Source organism: Prunus persica, chromosome G6 (assembly GCF_000346465.2).
Source record: "Prunus persica cultivar Lovell chromosome G6, Prunus_persica_NCBIv2, whole genome shotgun sequence".
Lineage (NCBI taxonomy): Eukaryota > Viridiplantae > Streptophyta > Magnoliopsida > Rosales > Rosaceae > Prunus > Prunus persica.
Genome location: NC_034014.1, coordinates 4,860,826 through 4,876,617, shown reverse-complemented (window position 1 = coordinate 4,876,617; position 15,792 = coordinate 4,860,826). Strand labels below are relative to the sequence as shown.

Below are 15,792 nucleotides of genomic sequence, written 5' to 3'. Positions count from 1 at the left end.
CACACTTTAATAAAAAAGATACAAAATGCAAGAGTCGGTTCTTTAATAATTTATTCACACTTTAATTACCAAAACACCCTTAAAAAGGGCAGGCACTTTGCCAACTCGGCACTTCCACCAAAAGACACACTTTCGGAAGCCTCCAACCGCGACGGCTATTCTGGTAATTTCTGATTCGGATAAAACCACACCAAAACTCGAACACGGGTGCACAATCTGCGCACGTGTTTGAACGGTGCAGCGAGTAAGCTTTGAAATCTGAGGGAGCAAGTGGGGAAGTAAACCCAAAGGATGAGATATTTGGAAGATCAAAAATATCTGGCTAAGTCGTCCACGTCGGCACAAGATGGAATCAGATATTGCACTTTTACCAACAAAAAAGCGCAAAAAAAAAAGAAAAAAATAAATTTTCTTTTCTTTTTTATAATTTTCCCTCGTTTTCTCACTTCCCAAACACCCCTCCGAGTCTCCCGAATTATATATCTGCTTCTTCTTCTCAATAGTCTTCGTTTCTCTCCTGATTTTTCTCCCAATCCGATCCGATCCCGACACGAACAATTCGACCTCGCTGATGACAAGAACCTAAAAAAAGCAACCAAAAAAAAAAAGAAAAAAAGAGAAAAAAAAGAAGAAGATAGAGGGAGAGCTTGAGCTGTTATTGCAATGGGTGAAGAGGTGAGGATGAGCGAGTACGAAGGCGGTGGCAGTGGCGGCGACGACGGCGACGACGAGACTCGAGTTCTCGAGTGGGAGGCGGGGCTGCCGAGCGCCGACGATCTCACGCCGTTATCTCAGCCGTTGATCCCAATCGAGCTCGCTTCTGCCTTCAGCATCTCGCCGGAGCCGTGCCGTACAGCCGTCGACGTCAACCGCGCGTCGCAGAAGACGGTCTCGACGCTCCGCGGCGCCGCTCACTCTCAGGGCTTCTCTTCGAACTACAAGTCGTTTGACGAGAACCGCAGCGACGACGTCGAGCCGATGGTCGTCGAGGTCGACGAGAACGACCGGTACGGCAACGCCGGATCCGATTCAAGAAAGTCGCGGAAGATTGATTGTACGGAGGAGGCCGATTCGGCGCTGAGGACCGAGAATTTCTCGGCCGACGACACGTCGGCGCGGACGCTGAAGCGGCCGAGGCTCGTGTGGACCCCGCAGCTGCACAAGCGGTTCGTGGACGTGGTGGCCCACCTGGGGATCAAGAACGCGGTGCCCAAAACGATTATGCAGCTGATGAACGTTGAAGGCTTGACCCGAGAAAATGTGGCGAGCCACTTGCAGAAGTATCGGCTCTACTTGAAGAGGATGCAGGGGTTATCGGGCGACGTTGGGCCGTCGTCTTCGGACCAGCTTTTCGCGTCGACGCCGGTGCCGCAGAGCTTGCATCAAGAGTCGGGTGGCGGGTCGAGTCAGGCGGGTCAGAGCCACGGGCATGGAAATGGGCAGTTTTCGTTTTCTATGCCTTACCCGCCTACAATGATGCCCATGCCGGTTCTCGGGTTGACCCACGGGCACGGGCACATGGGCATGCCGGGTGGTGGGTACCATGGGTTCGAGTCGCACCATTACAACATGGGTTCGATGGTTTCGTATCCACATGGTGCTCCAAATGACAAATGAGAAATCTTTACACATTAAGTTGAGGTGAGTGAGTTTTCTTGACCTTACACTGAATTTAATTTAATTTTTAGCTTTAATTGCGGTTTTATTTTATTGGATTGTTGTTCTGGCTCTGTGCTTGGAAACTAGAATTTGATTTGTATGATTTGCTTAGTTTATTTGATTGGTTGTTGCTTACCATATTATATTATGTTTCCTTAGTAGAATTTGCTGGCATGTGTATGTACCCAAAGTAACAGGGCATCTTGGAAACTAGTTTTATTCCCTGGAGTTGATTAAATGGTGACAGTGTGTACCTGTGTGGATCTCCTCTGTGAAGTTCTAATTCTATTGGACACCACTGGTCTTACCATGTAGACTGCACTGTAGTTAAGTTTACTGTGGTCTTGCCATGGAGAAATAATGGAACTCTAGCTCTAAAGCTTGCTCTTCTTTATCAAGGCTTTATAGCACCTTCTGGGTTTGTTGTAGTTGCTGTTAATTTGTGTATATGATGCAGTTCTCTATTGATAACTGCTCAAGAATTTCAGATTATTCATCGTATGTTTTTGTGTAGATTCAGAAGTTTCAGCAAGTTGGTTGAAGCTAACTCTTGGAACTCAACCTGTAAGCTTGCTTGATTGGTAATGTTGAACCTGACAGGCATGGGAAGGGTTCTTAGGAATTATGTGGAGACACTTTAGAGGTATATGGGTTTTGAATGAATCAGCCAATGTAACAAAATCTCCCTCATTAAATGCATGTATTCCCAGTTACCTAACAGTGGGAGGTTCGTTCCTAGTCTACATAGTTGACACCGAGGCATCGAGTACATTCTTAACCTGTTTCTAGTTAATATATTCTTTTTGCATCAATAAGGTATTAAGCCTTTTGTAACCGAGAAAATAAGGTATTGAGCCTTTTCTTTCCAGAATCAATGGAAAAAAGTCGATCTAAATATAGAAATGTCAGTTAGCTGTCCTTCATTGCGATATTGAATGCTTTTATCACCTTGTCACCTCCTATGTCATGTATGGAGATTCCTGTATGTTTATGCAAATATGAATGTGGATTTGGTACAACAATAATTTTGCAATTGCTTCCATCAACCTTTTAAGAGTGTTCTCCTTTGTCTGTTGCTCTTCAGAATAATGAAAACTGTAATAATTTCTTGTACAGATTTTGGTGAGAACAAGCCCCTTATGTTCTCATTATTATTTGTAAGGTTCCTTTCTGATCTACAAGAGTTATTTGTGCATTGTTTAGTAATGCTAGAGAAAGTTTATGGCCATTTTTTGTAACTCGGTGGATGTTGAGGCGATTAAAATTTCAAATTCATCTGTATTCTGTCATCTTTAACTTTAAGATTCATCTGTATGGTTTAGCATCTGCATTCTATCATCTTTAACTACATCTCATCTGTTGCTAGTACATAGTATGAGGGGAAGTTTTAAGACGCTTAAAAACCTAAAGAAGAGCAAGGAGGCCCCATGTGTATACAAGTTAAGGAAATTCGTCTAACCTTTCCAAAATTTAAGGGGCCTCGTTCGTATACGTCATTAGAAGTTACCACAGTTTTGTCAAGACAAGTTATTGCAGGAGTAGAGGATGACAGGGATGGATGTAGATGATCTAAAGAACTTGGGCAAAGGGTGAAAGACTGAAGAAGCTTTACCTAAGTACTTTTACTAGAAAGCTATGTTCAAACACTTTTAGGTGAAAATGTCTTTTACCTCAGTGGACCATATACATTCTGCTCTACTCTTTTGTTATAATAGTGTCGCAACAGTTTTTTTATTATTTTATTTTAAATTTACATTTGTTGCATAACAGTGCCTGTAGTTCATTTGGGATACATGGTTTCTTTGTAGCTTCAGGTTAGGATATTTTCCTTGGACTTCAAATTGATGTCATTACATCACTTGCAGATTGTTCCGATGGACTTCATCCGAAAAAGCCGTGTCCTCTCCAACAGGAGTAAAGGCTGAATGGCTGATATCCATTATTTTTTAAGGTTATGTTGTCAACTAAAATAATTAATACTGTACCTCTCTACAGATTGGAATTGAGCTCTTTTATATTTTTTCATATGAAATTGCTTGCTCTTGATTGAAAGCCTACTTGTTGTATACTGAACAAACTTGAGTGCGAATTAATAGGCATTCTAGCTTTGATGTTATATCCCATAATTTCATTTTCACTGTCATCCGGCTTCTCTTTCCTTCTCAATCATCCGGCTTCTCTTTCCTTCTCAATCTCACATATCTTTTACAATTTGGTTAGATTATCATGTTGCTGTGCTCTGCTGTGATAAAAGTTCGATAAAATAAGCTTATGCAACAGCTGCTTTACAAAATCTTCCTTGAAAGGCCATTCTATAATATCAGGCAGCTTCCATCCAACTGCGTCCTGGAAGTTTCCTTAACTTGTTTTTCATCATCATTTTCTTCAACCTTGCAACATTCCCCCAACTGCCAGAATCAGCATACAGACTTGACAACAGCAAATTGTTACCTGCACTCTCCGGCTCTAACTCCGACAAATGCTTTGCTGCTACTTCAGCAAGATCTATATTTCCATAATTCCGACATGCTCCCAGTAACGCTCCCCATACAAACAAATCTGGCTCCATAGGCATTGCCTTAATCATATCATAAGCCTCAGTGAGTTTCCCTGCTCGACCTAGAAGATCAACCATGCATGCAAAATGTTCTAGTCTTGGCACGATCCCATACCTTTCCTGCATCAAATAGAACAAGCTTTCTCCAAGTTCGATCATTCCGGCATGACAACAAGCTGTGAGAACTGCCATGAAAGTCAGGTAATCAAGTTTCTTATCGTCTTCCATCTTCATCTGGTTGAAAAGCTCGATTGCTTCATTACAATACCCATGATTCGCATATCCAAAAATCATCGAATTCCATGTCACCGTGTTCTTTTGAGACATCTTGCAAAACAATGCCTTTGCTTCGTATATAAATCCGCATTTTGCATACATGTCAACAAGAGCACTCCTCACATATACATCTTCTTCAACTCCTATCGCCAATGCGTAGGCATGAATCTCCTTCCCACGCTTCACATCCGTCACAGCTGCACAAGCAGGCAAGAGGCTACTAATAGTATTCGAAGTTGGACAGAGTCCATGACTCAACATTTGCTTGAATGTATGAAAAGCTTTGTTGTTCTGAAAGTTCTGCACAAACCCAGATATAACCGAAGTCCAAGATACAACATCAGGCTCAATCCCGTTAACCTGCATTAGGTTAAAAATTCGATACGCCAATGCTTCATCACCCTTCTGTGAAAACCCAGAAACCAAACTGTTCCAAGTTATCAAATTGGGCTTTAATCCCAGTAGCTGCATTTTCTCCACCAAACGCAATGCTTCTCTAGCCAAACCATGTTGAGCAAACCCCGAAACCATAGCATTCAAAGCCACCGAATCTTTCTCCACCATCATATCGAAAACTTGTTGTGCCTTCTCCACCCGCCCATTCTTTGAGTACATATCAATGAGCGCACTGCTAACAAAAGCATCAAATTCAAACGAGAAGCGGAGCACCACGGCGTGTATTTTCTTACCGGTTTTAAGATCAGAGAGGTGTCCACATGCTTTGAGAACACTGGGGATAACAATCTTGTTGGGCCTTGAAACCTTTCTTTGCATCTCCCAGAACACATCGATTGCCTGCTGATAAAACCCACAACGAGCATAGGCTCCAATGAGAGCAAACCAGCGGCGTATGTTCGTTTGGGGAATTTTGTCGAACACTTTACGAGCATGGGCTATTTGGCCGCAGGCAGCGTACAAAGCGATGAGCTTGGAAGCCAAATGGGTCGAGCGAGCAGAGCCAATGGTGATTAAATGGGCGTGGAGAAGTCTCGCCGGGTGCAATTCTCGATCACGAGCGTAGGTTTCGATCAGCTTTGTGTAGTAATCAGGCGTTGATTGAAATGGACGGTGGATGATGGGGTTGTTCTGGAGAGTCGCTGGGAGTATCTGGCCTTTGAAACGACGCATTGACATTGGAGTAGCAACGGCAAAGCGCGGGAAAGAACCAAACACGTTTCACTCAGTCAGAAGATTGAAGTGAAGGCTAAATTACAATTCTCGTCCTTGTAATTTAGGCTATTTTTCATTATTTATTTTGGTCTTGTAATGTAAATTGATTTTAGAAACAGTTTTATTTGAGTTTAGACCAAATTCAGATTTCTGTTGTATTAATTGGCAAAACTCGCAAAAGTCACACTTGTAAGAAAGTGAAGAAGATTGATGAGTGTCGTTAGCCATTGATCCGAAATAAATAAATAAACTCAAGAAGAAAATTGGAGTGTTAATTAAATTGGCGCAAGCTTCCTAGGTAACTTCAAGCCCCTGTAAACAAAAAACCAACTTGATTAAATTAATATAGAAGTCAATGATGTAGGAATTCACTTGTTATTTTTGTCACTTCTTAAAAAATAGGAGCCAAATTGTCGTGTTGAGTCCAAACTACAAGAGTGCAAAGTGTTATTGACTTGTATCTATATTCAAAAGGATACTAGATTACAGTTGAAGAGAAGAGATCCAACCTTGGCTATATGGTTTTATTTGTATTTGTAATTGTAATTGATATTTTTATTGGATTTTTTTGGCCTATTTACTGTTTCATCATCTGAAAAGGACGTTCGGTCTCACTTTACCCCCTTAAACTGAAATTTTCTCACTTAACCCCTTGAATCTCTAAAAATTATTGAAGTTTTTTCACTTTACCACTTCTGTCCATTTCCATCCACAAAATCGTTAAGTGAGCTAATGTGGCATAGGCATTCTAGTAATTTTAGCATCTTATCTTCTCTCTCTCTCTCTCTCTCTCTCTCTCTCTCTCCTTTTGCCTCTCTCTTATCTCCCCTTTGAGACCCAACCTCCATCGCACTCCTCCCCTCCTCCCTCTTCTATCTTCTTTTTCTCTCTGCCTCTTTCTCCTCTATGCCTTTCTCTTCACTCCTTAGACCCAACCCCAAGCGCACCTCCATCGCACCCCACCCACTACCACTCCCTTTGCCTCTCTCTTCTCTCCCTTCCCCAACCCAAACCCCATCACACCCCAACCCTCCCCCTTATTCTTTCTTATATATGCCGCTCTCTCTCTTTCTCTCACTCTCACTATCTCTACCAAGAGAGAAAATGGGGAGTGGGTGTCGAGGATATATATATAAAATTTTGAGTGGTGGTGGCTTGGTGTGTTGAGTAATTCCATGGAGGGTTAGGTCTGGGTGGGGGTTGGGTCTGGCGAGGGGAGAGGAGAGAAGAGAGAGGCAAAGAGGAGAAATAGGCTGAGAGAAAAGAGAAGAGGGAGGAGGGGGTGAGGGTGAGGGTGAGGGTAGGGTGTGATGGAGGTTGGGTTTAGGAGGGGAGAGAAGAGAGGGGCACAAGAACATAGGGAGAGAGAAGATAAAGAGTTAAAATTACTTGAATGCTCATGCCAGGTCAACACACTTAAGGGTTTTGTGAATAGAAATGGACGAAAGTGGTAAAGTGAGAAAATTTCAGCAATTTTTAGAGATTCAGGAGGTTAAGTGAGAAAATTTCAATTTAAGGGGGTAAATGAGACCGAGCGTCCGTTTAAGATAGTGTAACAGTAAATAAGCCTCTCTTTTTTTATGAAAAAAAGTTTAGAATGAGGGGAGGGTACCACATCCCAGGATCAGGGCATATCAAGGCCTCTTGGCCTTGTTAGCAAATAGAACGATCCTTACCAATTCAACCAACTCATTGGCTTTATTGGAATTTTAAAGGAGGTTTTTTTGGATTGGATTTTTATAAGGAGTTGAAAAATTAAGGTTTGTTCACAACTAAAATGGTTAGAGAATTAGATTGAGAAGTAAAGAATAAAACATAGTTAATACGGGGACCACATACAAATGGAAAGATATTATGATTAGTTTAAACCGGATAAGATCCTTTTTCATTTAATTTTCTGTACAAAATATACTTGATGCCATATGAAAAAAAATGAAGAAAACAATTGGATCTAACGAAATCTGACCGCTGATTTTCTTTCATTTTTTCTCTCGTCTTTGTCTTTTCATCCATTTTTCCAGGAGCTTCGAAGCTCAAAACAGAGCCACCAAAGAAATGCACACAAGAAAAGGCAAACTCACAACCCAACTTCCAAAGCTAAACAAGTCCCAAAGACACTATTTTTAGGGACATGGAAGTAATAAACAAACTTCTCAGAAATTAGTGTTCTTCGAATATGCATGGATTGGCTCTGCCTCTGACACCACATCCACAGCCACACACCCTCTTCTTCTTCAACCTCTCTTCGACTTCAAGATCTCTGCTTTACCTACAAAACCGACCCAAAACTTCGATACCCATTTTCGGAAAAGCTGACTTGAACCTCCTCGTGTTCTCTTCTCGGTCTTCCACTCCAAGTTTCTCCAATTTCAATAGGAAAAGAGGGCGCTTTGTTACCCTTCTGAGAGCGAGCCGCAGAGAGTCTCCTTACCAAGTTTTGGGTGTGTCTCCTTCTGCAACTAACGATGAGATCAAAAGGGCTTATCGGAAACTTGCTCTTAAGTATCATCCTGATGTTAATAAGGAGGTGATTGATAGTTTCTGCACTCGACCCAATTTAGTTATGTGTGTTTTTGTTCTGTTGGTTATAGTTAGTTGTGGGATTGCTAGTGCTCTAGCTTCAAATTAAATATTTTTAGTTTCTGGGTAGTTTTGTTTTCCTTATTTATTTATGTTTGTATCCAATTCTTAAGTATTCAATTTGATTTTGTGTCATAATTTGTTTTTCCATTAAATTTCCGCTTACCAAGTTTGAAGAGTGTCAATTCATTGGAGGAGGCAGTTCCGTTTCTTGTAGAGAAATGACTCCCCAAACAGGTGGTCCAAGGATGCTATTACCCAAATCAAATTTTGTGATTTTATGGTGCCAACTGTCTAAGCATGTATTTTGTCTGCTAAAAGTGTGCTTTATGCTCTTCTAGATTTCCAATTACCCCCACCCCCTTTTGCAGTATTGTATTGTCTGGTGGTTTAGGGATATGAATTGGTTTTCTGAATCTGTTATGCCTTCTCTCTAAAGTGGTTTGGCCTTCTTGTAATGGTTTCACTAGTCGTAACTTTTTCTTTTGTACAGGCAAATGCCCAGGAGAAATTTATGAGGATTAAACATGCCTATAATACATTGTTGAGTTCTAAATCTCGGGGAAAATATGACTCGAATTTCGGATCTGACTATTCCTATTCTTCTTCTCAAAGAAGCCAAAGTAAGAACTCTCAAGATGAAGAAGAGTTTTATGGATTCGGTAAGAACTTAGTAAACTCAAGTATACAAAGAAACCTTTCTGCTCTTCTACAGAACTTTTTGCACTCTGAATCAGTCTAGTCCAATGCTAAATATGTTTCAATGGCGTGTACCCTCTTGGATGCTGCCTGTGGCATTGGAGTATCAGCCATGACAATTTTTGTTTTTATCTTTTTAGTTTTTGATGAGTAATCTGGCAACATGCATTTACTTGAAACCTTTACTGAAGGATCTTTTGGTCCAATTGACCATTCCAATTTTCAACTGATTATCCAAATAACTGTCTTCTTCAGACACTGATGAATAAAGTGTCTAGATAAACCAAGAGATAGCTTGGACCAGTCTATTAGGTCTATTTTAGCACGTTCTTATTCTTAAGCCCTTCGTTGTGCAGGTAATTTTTTGAGGGATGTTCAAATAACAATAGGTAGATTTGTCCTCTCTGTGAGACATCATACAGGCCATAATGTTTGCTTTGCATTGCCCTCCAAATTTCAGCTAGCATCCATTTCTTGTATCCTTTCTTAATGCAAATAAAGTTATAGTTGTGTCATAAGTCTTTTTGCTGTTACAGAGGACTTCTTTAAAGACCTTCAAGAAGAATTCCAGAACTGGGAAGCAAGCGCTTCTTCACAAGGAAAACCGAAGAGTCTATGGGAGGAATTGGGCGTAAGACATTATGAACACTTTACATGAAATCATAATTACGTTAAACCATCATCACCATTTAGAATTATAATATATATGCTCACAAATACTAGTGTGATTCAGTGTGGAGCTATACCAAGGAAACCTCACTTATGTTCTGGATTACACTTTGCAGGAGATTGGAGAAGAATTTGTGGAATTTCTTGAGAAAGAACTCAACATAACGGATCCAGAAGTTGAAGAAAATAACAATAAGGAAGGCAATCCTTTCAGAAGTTCTGGGACACAGAGAACTGGAAGTGGTAATCAAAATGAAGCCGGTAAGGGGAGCAGCATCGAGGAGAATATTGACGAGATAGAAGCTACTCTTGCCCAGTTAAAAAAGGAATTGGGATTATAGCACAGAAACACGGCTTCACACCAATTCTTTGCTGGAAGCATCAAAGGTGAAGCGTTATGCATATTGCTGCAGTTTGGTAGAAAGCAAAGTTGGAGGGAAGGAAAAGGAAGAGATTGATGGAGTGTTTGTTGTTTGCTAGAGGGAGACTGGAAGAGTAAAGGAGAAAGGAAATGTAGAGGAAGAGGATTTAGGAGATCCCTCTGTGCTCACCGAATCAATCCTTTCAATCTTTGGATATATTGATGGATGGAAGGATCTCAACTGAAAATTGTTAAATTACTTCATTTTTGTTATTTTATCATTAGGGTATAATCATAAGATTCTAGTAACGAGTCTTTAGTGTTTCTATTTGAAAAATTGAAGCTTGTAATGAGATTACATCTTGTAAACCAAACAGATTTGGATGAATGAAAAGCAAGTATAGTTGTAAGGTTTGTTGTCTTGAAGGCTTGGGTTCATGGTATTATCTTGTATAATTTAATTTCTCTGCAATTATACAGCAACCTCAAATATTCTTCTTTTTTTTATTTTTTTATTTTTATATTGCTGAAGGTTTTCTGATAAGTAATATTTTGAAATCTACAACCCAACATAATCATAGCAACATCCTACATAAATTCTTCATTATATTGTCCTTCCTACCAAACCGGGTTGAGAACAAATGTGTGAGCTTGTAAGTTGCAAGTACCATGAAGGCCTCATTGTCATTAGTGGTGTGCCCAAGTTGGGATTTTGGAGGGAAGGTAGTCTATTAAATTATAATGACTATTACTTTTCAGAACCCTTGGGAAAAAAAAATTATTGGAGACTGGCCACAATTGTTTGATTAATTCTATATATGTAATTTAATTTAATTTATTTTATTTATTGATGGATTCCTTAAATATTATTTGAAGGACACACTTTAGGATATCGTACGAATTTTTTTCTAACGATCCAAACAATCTATTTTTTAAGTCTACATTCATAGATCATCGTTGCAAAAAATTAGACAAATCGAAAATCATTTTGACATCCAATTGTATCCTACAAAATCAATAAACACAATGCTTCAAGAAAATACTAAAATTTTAATAGCACAATTGAGTGGTCAAATGATATCGATTCAAGTAATTTTTTGTAGAGATGATCTTTGAATGATTATTTAAAACATAGACGGTTTGGATTAGTGAAATACAATGCAGGATGGACCATACAAGGATGTTCCTCAAATAAGCTTATTTGAAGGAGTCCTCAATTTCCAACAAATTGAGTGTAAGTGGACAAAAAAAGAGTCGGAAAATCAACACTATAAATTGGGTTATAAATTTGATGCTCCACTCAGAAATGATATTACAAATCTCCCATCAGATGGACATTTGGGGAAAGGATATTTAATCTCAAAGAATTCATAAAACATAACAAAATCAGGATACAAGCATAAAGATAGAGCACTAATCGTATTATTCTATTTAAAAGTACAATCCTCACTGAATTTGAATTATGTTTTTTTATCCATACCAAATGAATTGCAACATAAATTAAATAAGAAAAAATGTTATTTCCGAAAACTAAAGGCCAAATTAGCAAAACTGAGAAAATAGTAGGTAGCCGCATCTCAAAATCTCTCACCGAATCGGAAGAATACTGCACCTGAGCCGGAGTTATGATCGACAGCATACTCAGCTCTTACTAGACCTATCTTGACTCCAACACCATATGCTGACCCATGACCCATTCGCCTGTATACCTCTGTTGGGTTACCCTTGACGTCCTTGGAACTTCCTAGATCATTTCCATGTTCTGCAAATGCATATACATGCGTTCCTTTCACAGGTATCCGTAGCTCGGCTGCAAGCTGGAGATAACAACGGGGAAAGACATTAGCTAATCATCATCATAACTTTTGAGTGACCATACATCAGACCGCGTTAATGTTTGTCTAAAGTAGTTCCTACCTCAAGGATGTTTCTAGCTGCGCCTATCTCACCCATGCTGTAACCCCTCACAGAATATGGACCCCCAAGGGTAAAGGCATCATAACTTGGGAGGTCTCCCACACAGCCACCGTAGTGCCCATGAAGTACAAGCACAGGTGGTGGTGGTTTACCAGCACCTTCCTCGACTTCCTTCAGCTGGAAAAATCTTGTTAATGTTAGCTGGTGACGGTTGAAGAATGGAAACTTGCTGCCGACACCAAGGCCTTGGTCGACCTGTAATAAGTACAAAGAGTATGCAAGTTAGCTAACGACAAAAACATGTTACACAGAAGGGTAAAAAGGAAAACAACCTTATATTTCAAAGCACTGAACGAGATCCCAATACCCTAATACTACTGAGAATTTAAAAGGATGACTGGAAGTTTAAATTTCACAACATGTGCAACAGTCATCCAAAATAAGATCAAGGTGGAATTATATACATCCACACACAAACACATTTTCACCTTGATGCACCTATGAAAACCTTAATACAAATAAGCCTGGCGAATTTTTCTTTAATTCTACAGGACTGAGCATGCAATCCTGTGCATCAATAATCAAATGCATTACCAAATAATATTCCGGCCAGAACCAACATTTCATGAAGTTCATAATTCCAAATTCTAAAGAAAGACCAGGATGGCTTCCCTTTTAAACATTTTTCTTTCTTTCCCTCACTTGTTCTAAAAACTAAACAGAAGCAAGTCCATATAACAAGGTACAAGACAATGAGGTTACCTGAAACACATTCCTCTGACCAACTATAGCTCCATTCACAAACTTGGTGTTATCGCGAGTGATATTTGATTGTAAAAATGCCACACGGTCAATGCCTGTACCGCTGAGAGTTGTTGGAGGTCCATCTTCACTGACTCCTCCACTGGGCAACACTCTTTGGCCATTTGAACAGATATGACTGCGTTCATCGCGTGTAGTTATCTCTTCCATTACAAGTCCATAAGTGAATTTGCTTTGACGGGTGAAATTCTGGTAGGCACAGCCAATTAAGTTATGTAATCATCATCATAATAAAAAAAATAAAGGACTACATGCATTAAACTTTTAAAAATGATGACAAGTACCTCTGTTATATTAGCCTTAACGCCAGCTCGATCAACCCATATAGGGGGAACTTCATCAGCCCCTGGCCCACCAGTGAAGACTGGACTCAGTTTTCGGCTGTTGAAGCAGCTTACACGGAGAGTACGATTGCGTGGATTGTACACGCCATCCAGATATGGATGCACGTACTCGAGCTTAAAAGCAAGATCGTCCTGAGGAAAGTAAACCACAGAAAATACATGACACAAGAATTCATGCAAATGTATTAAACCATCAGTTAACTTAAACAAGGGAGGTGTATTATTGATTAAGGCAAGATTACCTGAGGATTACAGAAGTTGGTGGTGTTTACTGTCCCAAGAATAGATCTATTGAGTCCATTGAGATTCCTATGTTCAAATGTAACAGTTCCACCAGGCTGCAGTGAAGCCTAAACACACAACATACGTAACATACAATAAAAAACAATCAGAATTCCACATTTATACCTTCAAGAATTCCATGGTTGATGGACAGAACAGAGAGATCATCTAACACATACCAAAGTGGGATAACCTCCACGTCCAGGAACAATGCTCCACTCAGTGTTAACTTCAGCTGTCTTCTGTTCTAGTTCTTTAAGCTTTATTTCAACAATTATCCCTCCTTCATTCTTCTCGTCAGGCCGTGGGTTCACTTCAATGTTTGAAAACAAAGATAGGGAGTTTATGTTCCTCAGAGCTTGTTTCCCAGCTTCTATGTTAAAAACATAACCTGGTCGAAGCTGCAAAACAATTTTGAACATTCACCAGAAATTCAACCAATCAATAAATCACCCGTTGGAAGTTTTCCAACATACATATAGCTTAAGCACCAAGCATATACATACACCTTTAACCAATAACCCCATGATTAAAGTCTACATCTTGAAACCAAAATTGTAATTCAGCAAACAACCAAATACTCTAAGTTAAGACATTTCACTCAATGCGTAATATAAGTACCTGTCTGGGCAATTCTCTCTTCAACACGGGGATCTGCGTGTTCCCTTCGACAAAATTCCCAAGTTTATCCTGGAACTGAATAAGCAGCTGCGTAATATCCCCTTCTACAACTTCACAAACCACCTCCTTGGTGTTCAAGTTCCCAAAATTCACCACCTGGGCACATGCATACCCTTCATCCTGGTACCACTTCTGAACCCGGTCCCTTATCTTCTGCAACAGCCTAGCACTCACTTTCCCTTGTTCTCTCAACATCAGCAACACCTCTCTCTGCACAGGCGCTGGCAACAAACAGGGCCTCGCCCTATCAATCCTTCTCTTATAATCCTTCTCTTGGTTCCTAAAATACTCGAGCTTTTCCTTATCAGTCATATCCGGGTCCATTTCGCTGGGCTTGGACTGCGGCATTAGACCCACATTGATGCATCGAAACTTATCAGCCGACTGCCATGTACTCTCTGTAAACGAAATCGTCACACCCAAAGTCCCATCTGGGTTGGTTTTGCCTTCCAAGTCGACCTTCTCGAACATACCGCAATTGGCTAAAGACTCTAGCTCTTTCTGCAACTGGGCTTTGGTGTAAACCGATCCAGCTCTCAAAGACACCATCTCGAAGAACGAGTCATCGCTGCCCACTGCGGTCCACCGTCTCCGATCAAAGAAAAAGATCTCTGAGACCTTGTATTTCTTGAATCCACTGAGCTTGTTGAGCTGAACCACAATGTTGGCTGGTAACCCATGCGAGTCCCACTCTTGGGACTGTGGCTCGTCCGCCATGGCCGTCTGCGACCCAAACAAAAGCCTCCTCCAGAACCCACCGAACCCATCTCCGCCTCCACCGCCTCCGCCCCCAAACCCACCTCCTCCGCCGCCGGAATTGCCGTTTCCGTTGAAAGATCCTAAATTGAAGATAAGGGTGACTGTGGACGCTGCTGCAAGGGCTTTGGAGAGGGTTTTGAGGTGGGTGGAGGAGGGTTTAGGGTTTTGGGAAAGGGGTGAGGAAGAGGAAGAAGAAGGCGATGAAAGGTGGCACTTGATGATTGGGCGGCGGCTGCTGGAGGCGGTGGCGTAGGTTATGGGTGGGGATAGGGTGCGGGCAGAGGAGGGAATGATGGTGGGCTTGGGGTTGAGGTAGGTGGAGGAGGGCGCCGCTGCGAACATTGTGTTGGGTTGCAGCGGAACAAAGACGAGAAGAGATAAGGCCCCTACAGAAGAGAGAGGGTTTATTGGGTTTGGACTTTGGACCCTCGGTGGTGAGAACGAGTTAGCACAGTCGCTCAATTTTCAAGTGGGTAAACAAGTTTTTTTATTTTTTATTTTTATAAAAGTGATAATGTTTACTTACCAAACATGGGAGAATTCCTGGGTCAACTTAAATAGGGTAATTAAGGAATTGGAATCATATCAACCAAAAGTAGTTCATTCTATTCCTTATTTTGAGAGTATTTGATTATAGATTTTAGCATGTAACTTACATAATTTTTTATTCATTATATGTTAGTAAATGTAGGATAAGTGAGGAATGTAAGTGTATGCATTTTATAATTTTCTTTTGGTTTCCCTTAACAATTTTGTAATAAGACAATCATTGTATTTTCCCAAGCTATAGTTTAGATTAAGAATTACTTCTCTAAATATTTTTATTGGGCTACAATCCCATGGATAATCAATGTGTTTGACAAAGGTAATTTCTGCATTGCATCATATTGCATTCACTAAATTTCTAAAGATTATGACTAGTCATCTTTCTTTCGTATGACTAGTCAACTTTTGCATAAGTAGGATTTTCAGCACATTGTTTACAGCTTGATCCTAACCAACTTTTTTGTCATATT

At 40.4% G+C, this 15,792-nt stretch overlaps 4 protein-coding genes across 8 annotated transcripts; 2 read left to right on the top strand and 2 right to left on the bottom strand.

Annotated features, from left to right (window-relative positions):
* LOC18775462 (transcription factor PCL1) lies at positions 252 to 3,711 on the top strand. 4 transcript variants are annotated; one of them, XR_002272264.1, is made up of 3 exons: positions 252 to 1,641; positions 2,776 to 2,816; positions 3,525 to 3,711. XR_002272264.1 is itself a non-coding variant. In XM_020566937.1 (2 exons), exon 1 carries the CDS (start codon positions 664 to 666, stop codon positions 1,615 to 1,617), a length of 954 nt encoding a protein of 317 aa, XP_020422526.1. In that variant the 5' UTR covers positions 252 to 663; the 3' UTR covers positions 1,618 to 1,641; positions 3,468 to 3,711. The 4 variants fall into 4 exon arrangements, 3 of the variants coding, with proteins under 3 accessions (XP_020422526.1, XP_007205582.1, XP_020422524.1); XM_020566937.1 differs by lacking the exon at positions 2,776 to 2,816 and having other exon boundaries at positions 3,468 to 3,711; XM_007205520.2 differs by lacking the exons at positions 2,776 to 2,816; positions 3,525 to 3,711 and adding an exon at positions 2,174 to 2,692.
* Positions 3,534 to 5,852, bottom strand: LOC18771923 (pentatricopeptide repeat-containing protein At5g59600). Its single transcript, XM_007208523.2, has one exon. It carries the CDS (start codon positions 5,624 to 5,626, stop codon positions 3,980 to 3,982), a length of 1,647 nt encoding a protein of 548 aa, XP_007208585.2. The 5' UTR covers positions 5,627 to 5,852; the 3' UTR covers positions 3,534 to 3,979.
* LOC18775222 (chaperone protein DnaJ) lies at positions 7,607 to 10,397 on the top strand. Of its 2 annotated transcripts, XM_020565172.1 has the most exons (5): positions 7,607 to 8,189; positions 8,736 to 8,904; positions 9,298 to 9,330; positions 9,478 to 9,572; positions 9,727 to 10,397. In XM_020565172.1, the coding sequence occupies exons 1-5, from the start codon at positions 7,839 to 7,841 to the stop codon at positions 9,949 to 9,951; spliced, it is 873 nt and encodes a 290-aa protein (XP_020420761.1). In that variant the 5' UTR covers positions 7,607 to 7,838; the 3' UTR covers positions 9,952 to 10,397. The 2 variants fall into 2 exon arrangements, with proteins under 2 accessions (XP_020420761.1, XP_007206069.2); XM_007206007.2 differs by lacking the exon at positions 9,298 to 9,330 and having other exon boundaries at positions 7,610 to 8,189.
* LOC18775098 (protein TOC75-3, chloroplastic) lies at positions 11,279 to 15,347 on the bottom strand. Its single transcript, XM_020565171.1, has 7 exons — positions 13,958 to 15,347; positions 13,516 to 13,737; positions 13,297 to 13,404; positions 12,995 to 13,186; positions 12,651 to 12,899; positions 11,889 to 12,143; positions 11,279 to 11,788 (listed from the first exon to the last, which is right to left on the bottom strand). The coding sequence occupies exons 1-7, from the start codon at positions 15,116 to 15,118 to the stop codon at positions 11,549 to 11,551; spliced, it is 2,427 nt and encodes an 808-aa protein (XP_020420760.1). The 5' UTR covers positions 15,119 to 15,347; the 3' UTR covers positions 11,279 to 11,548.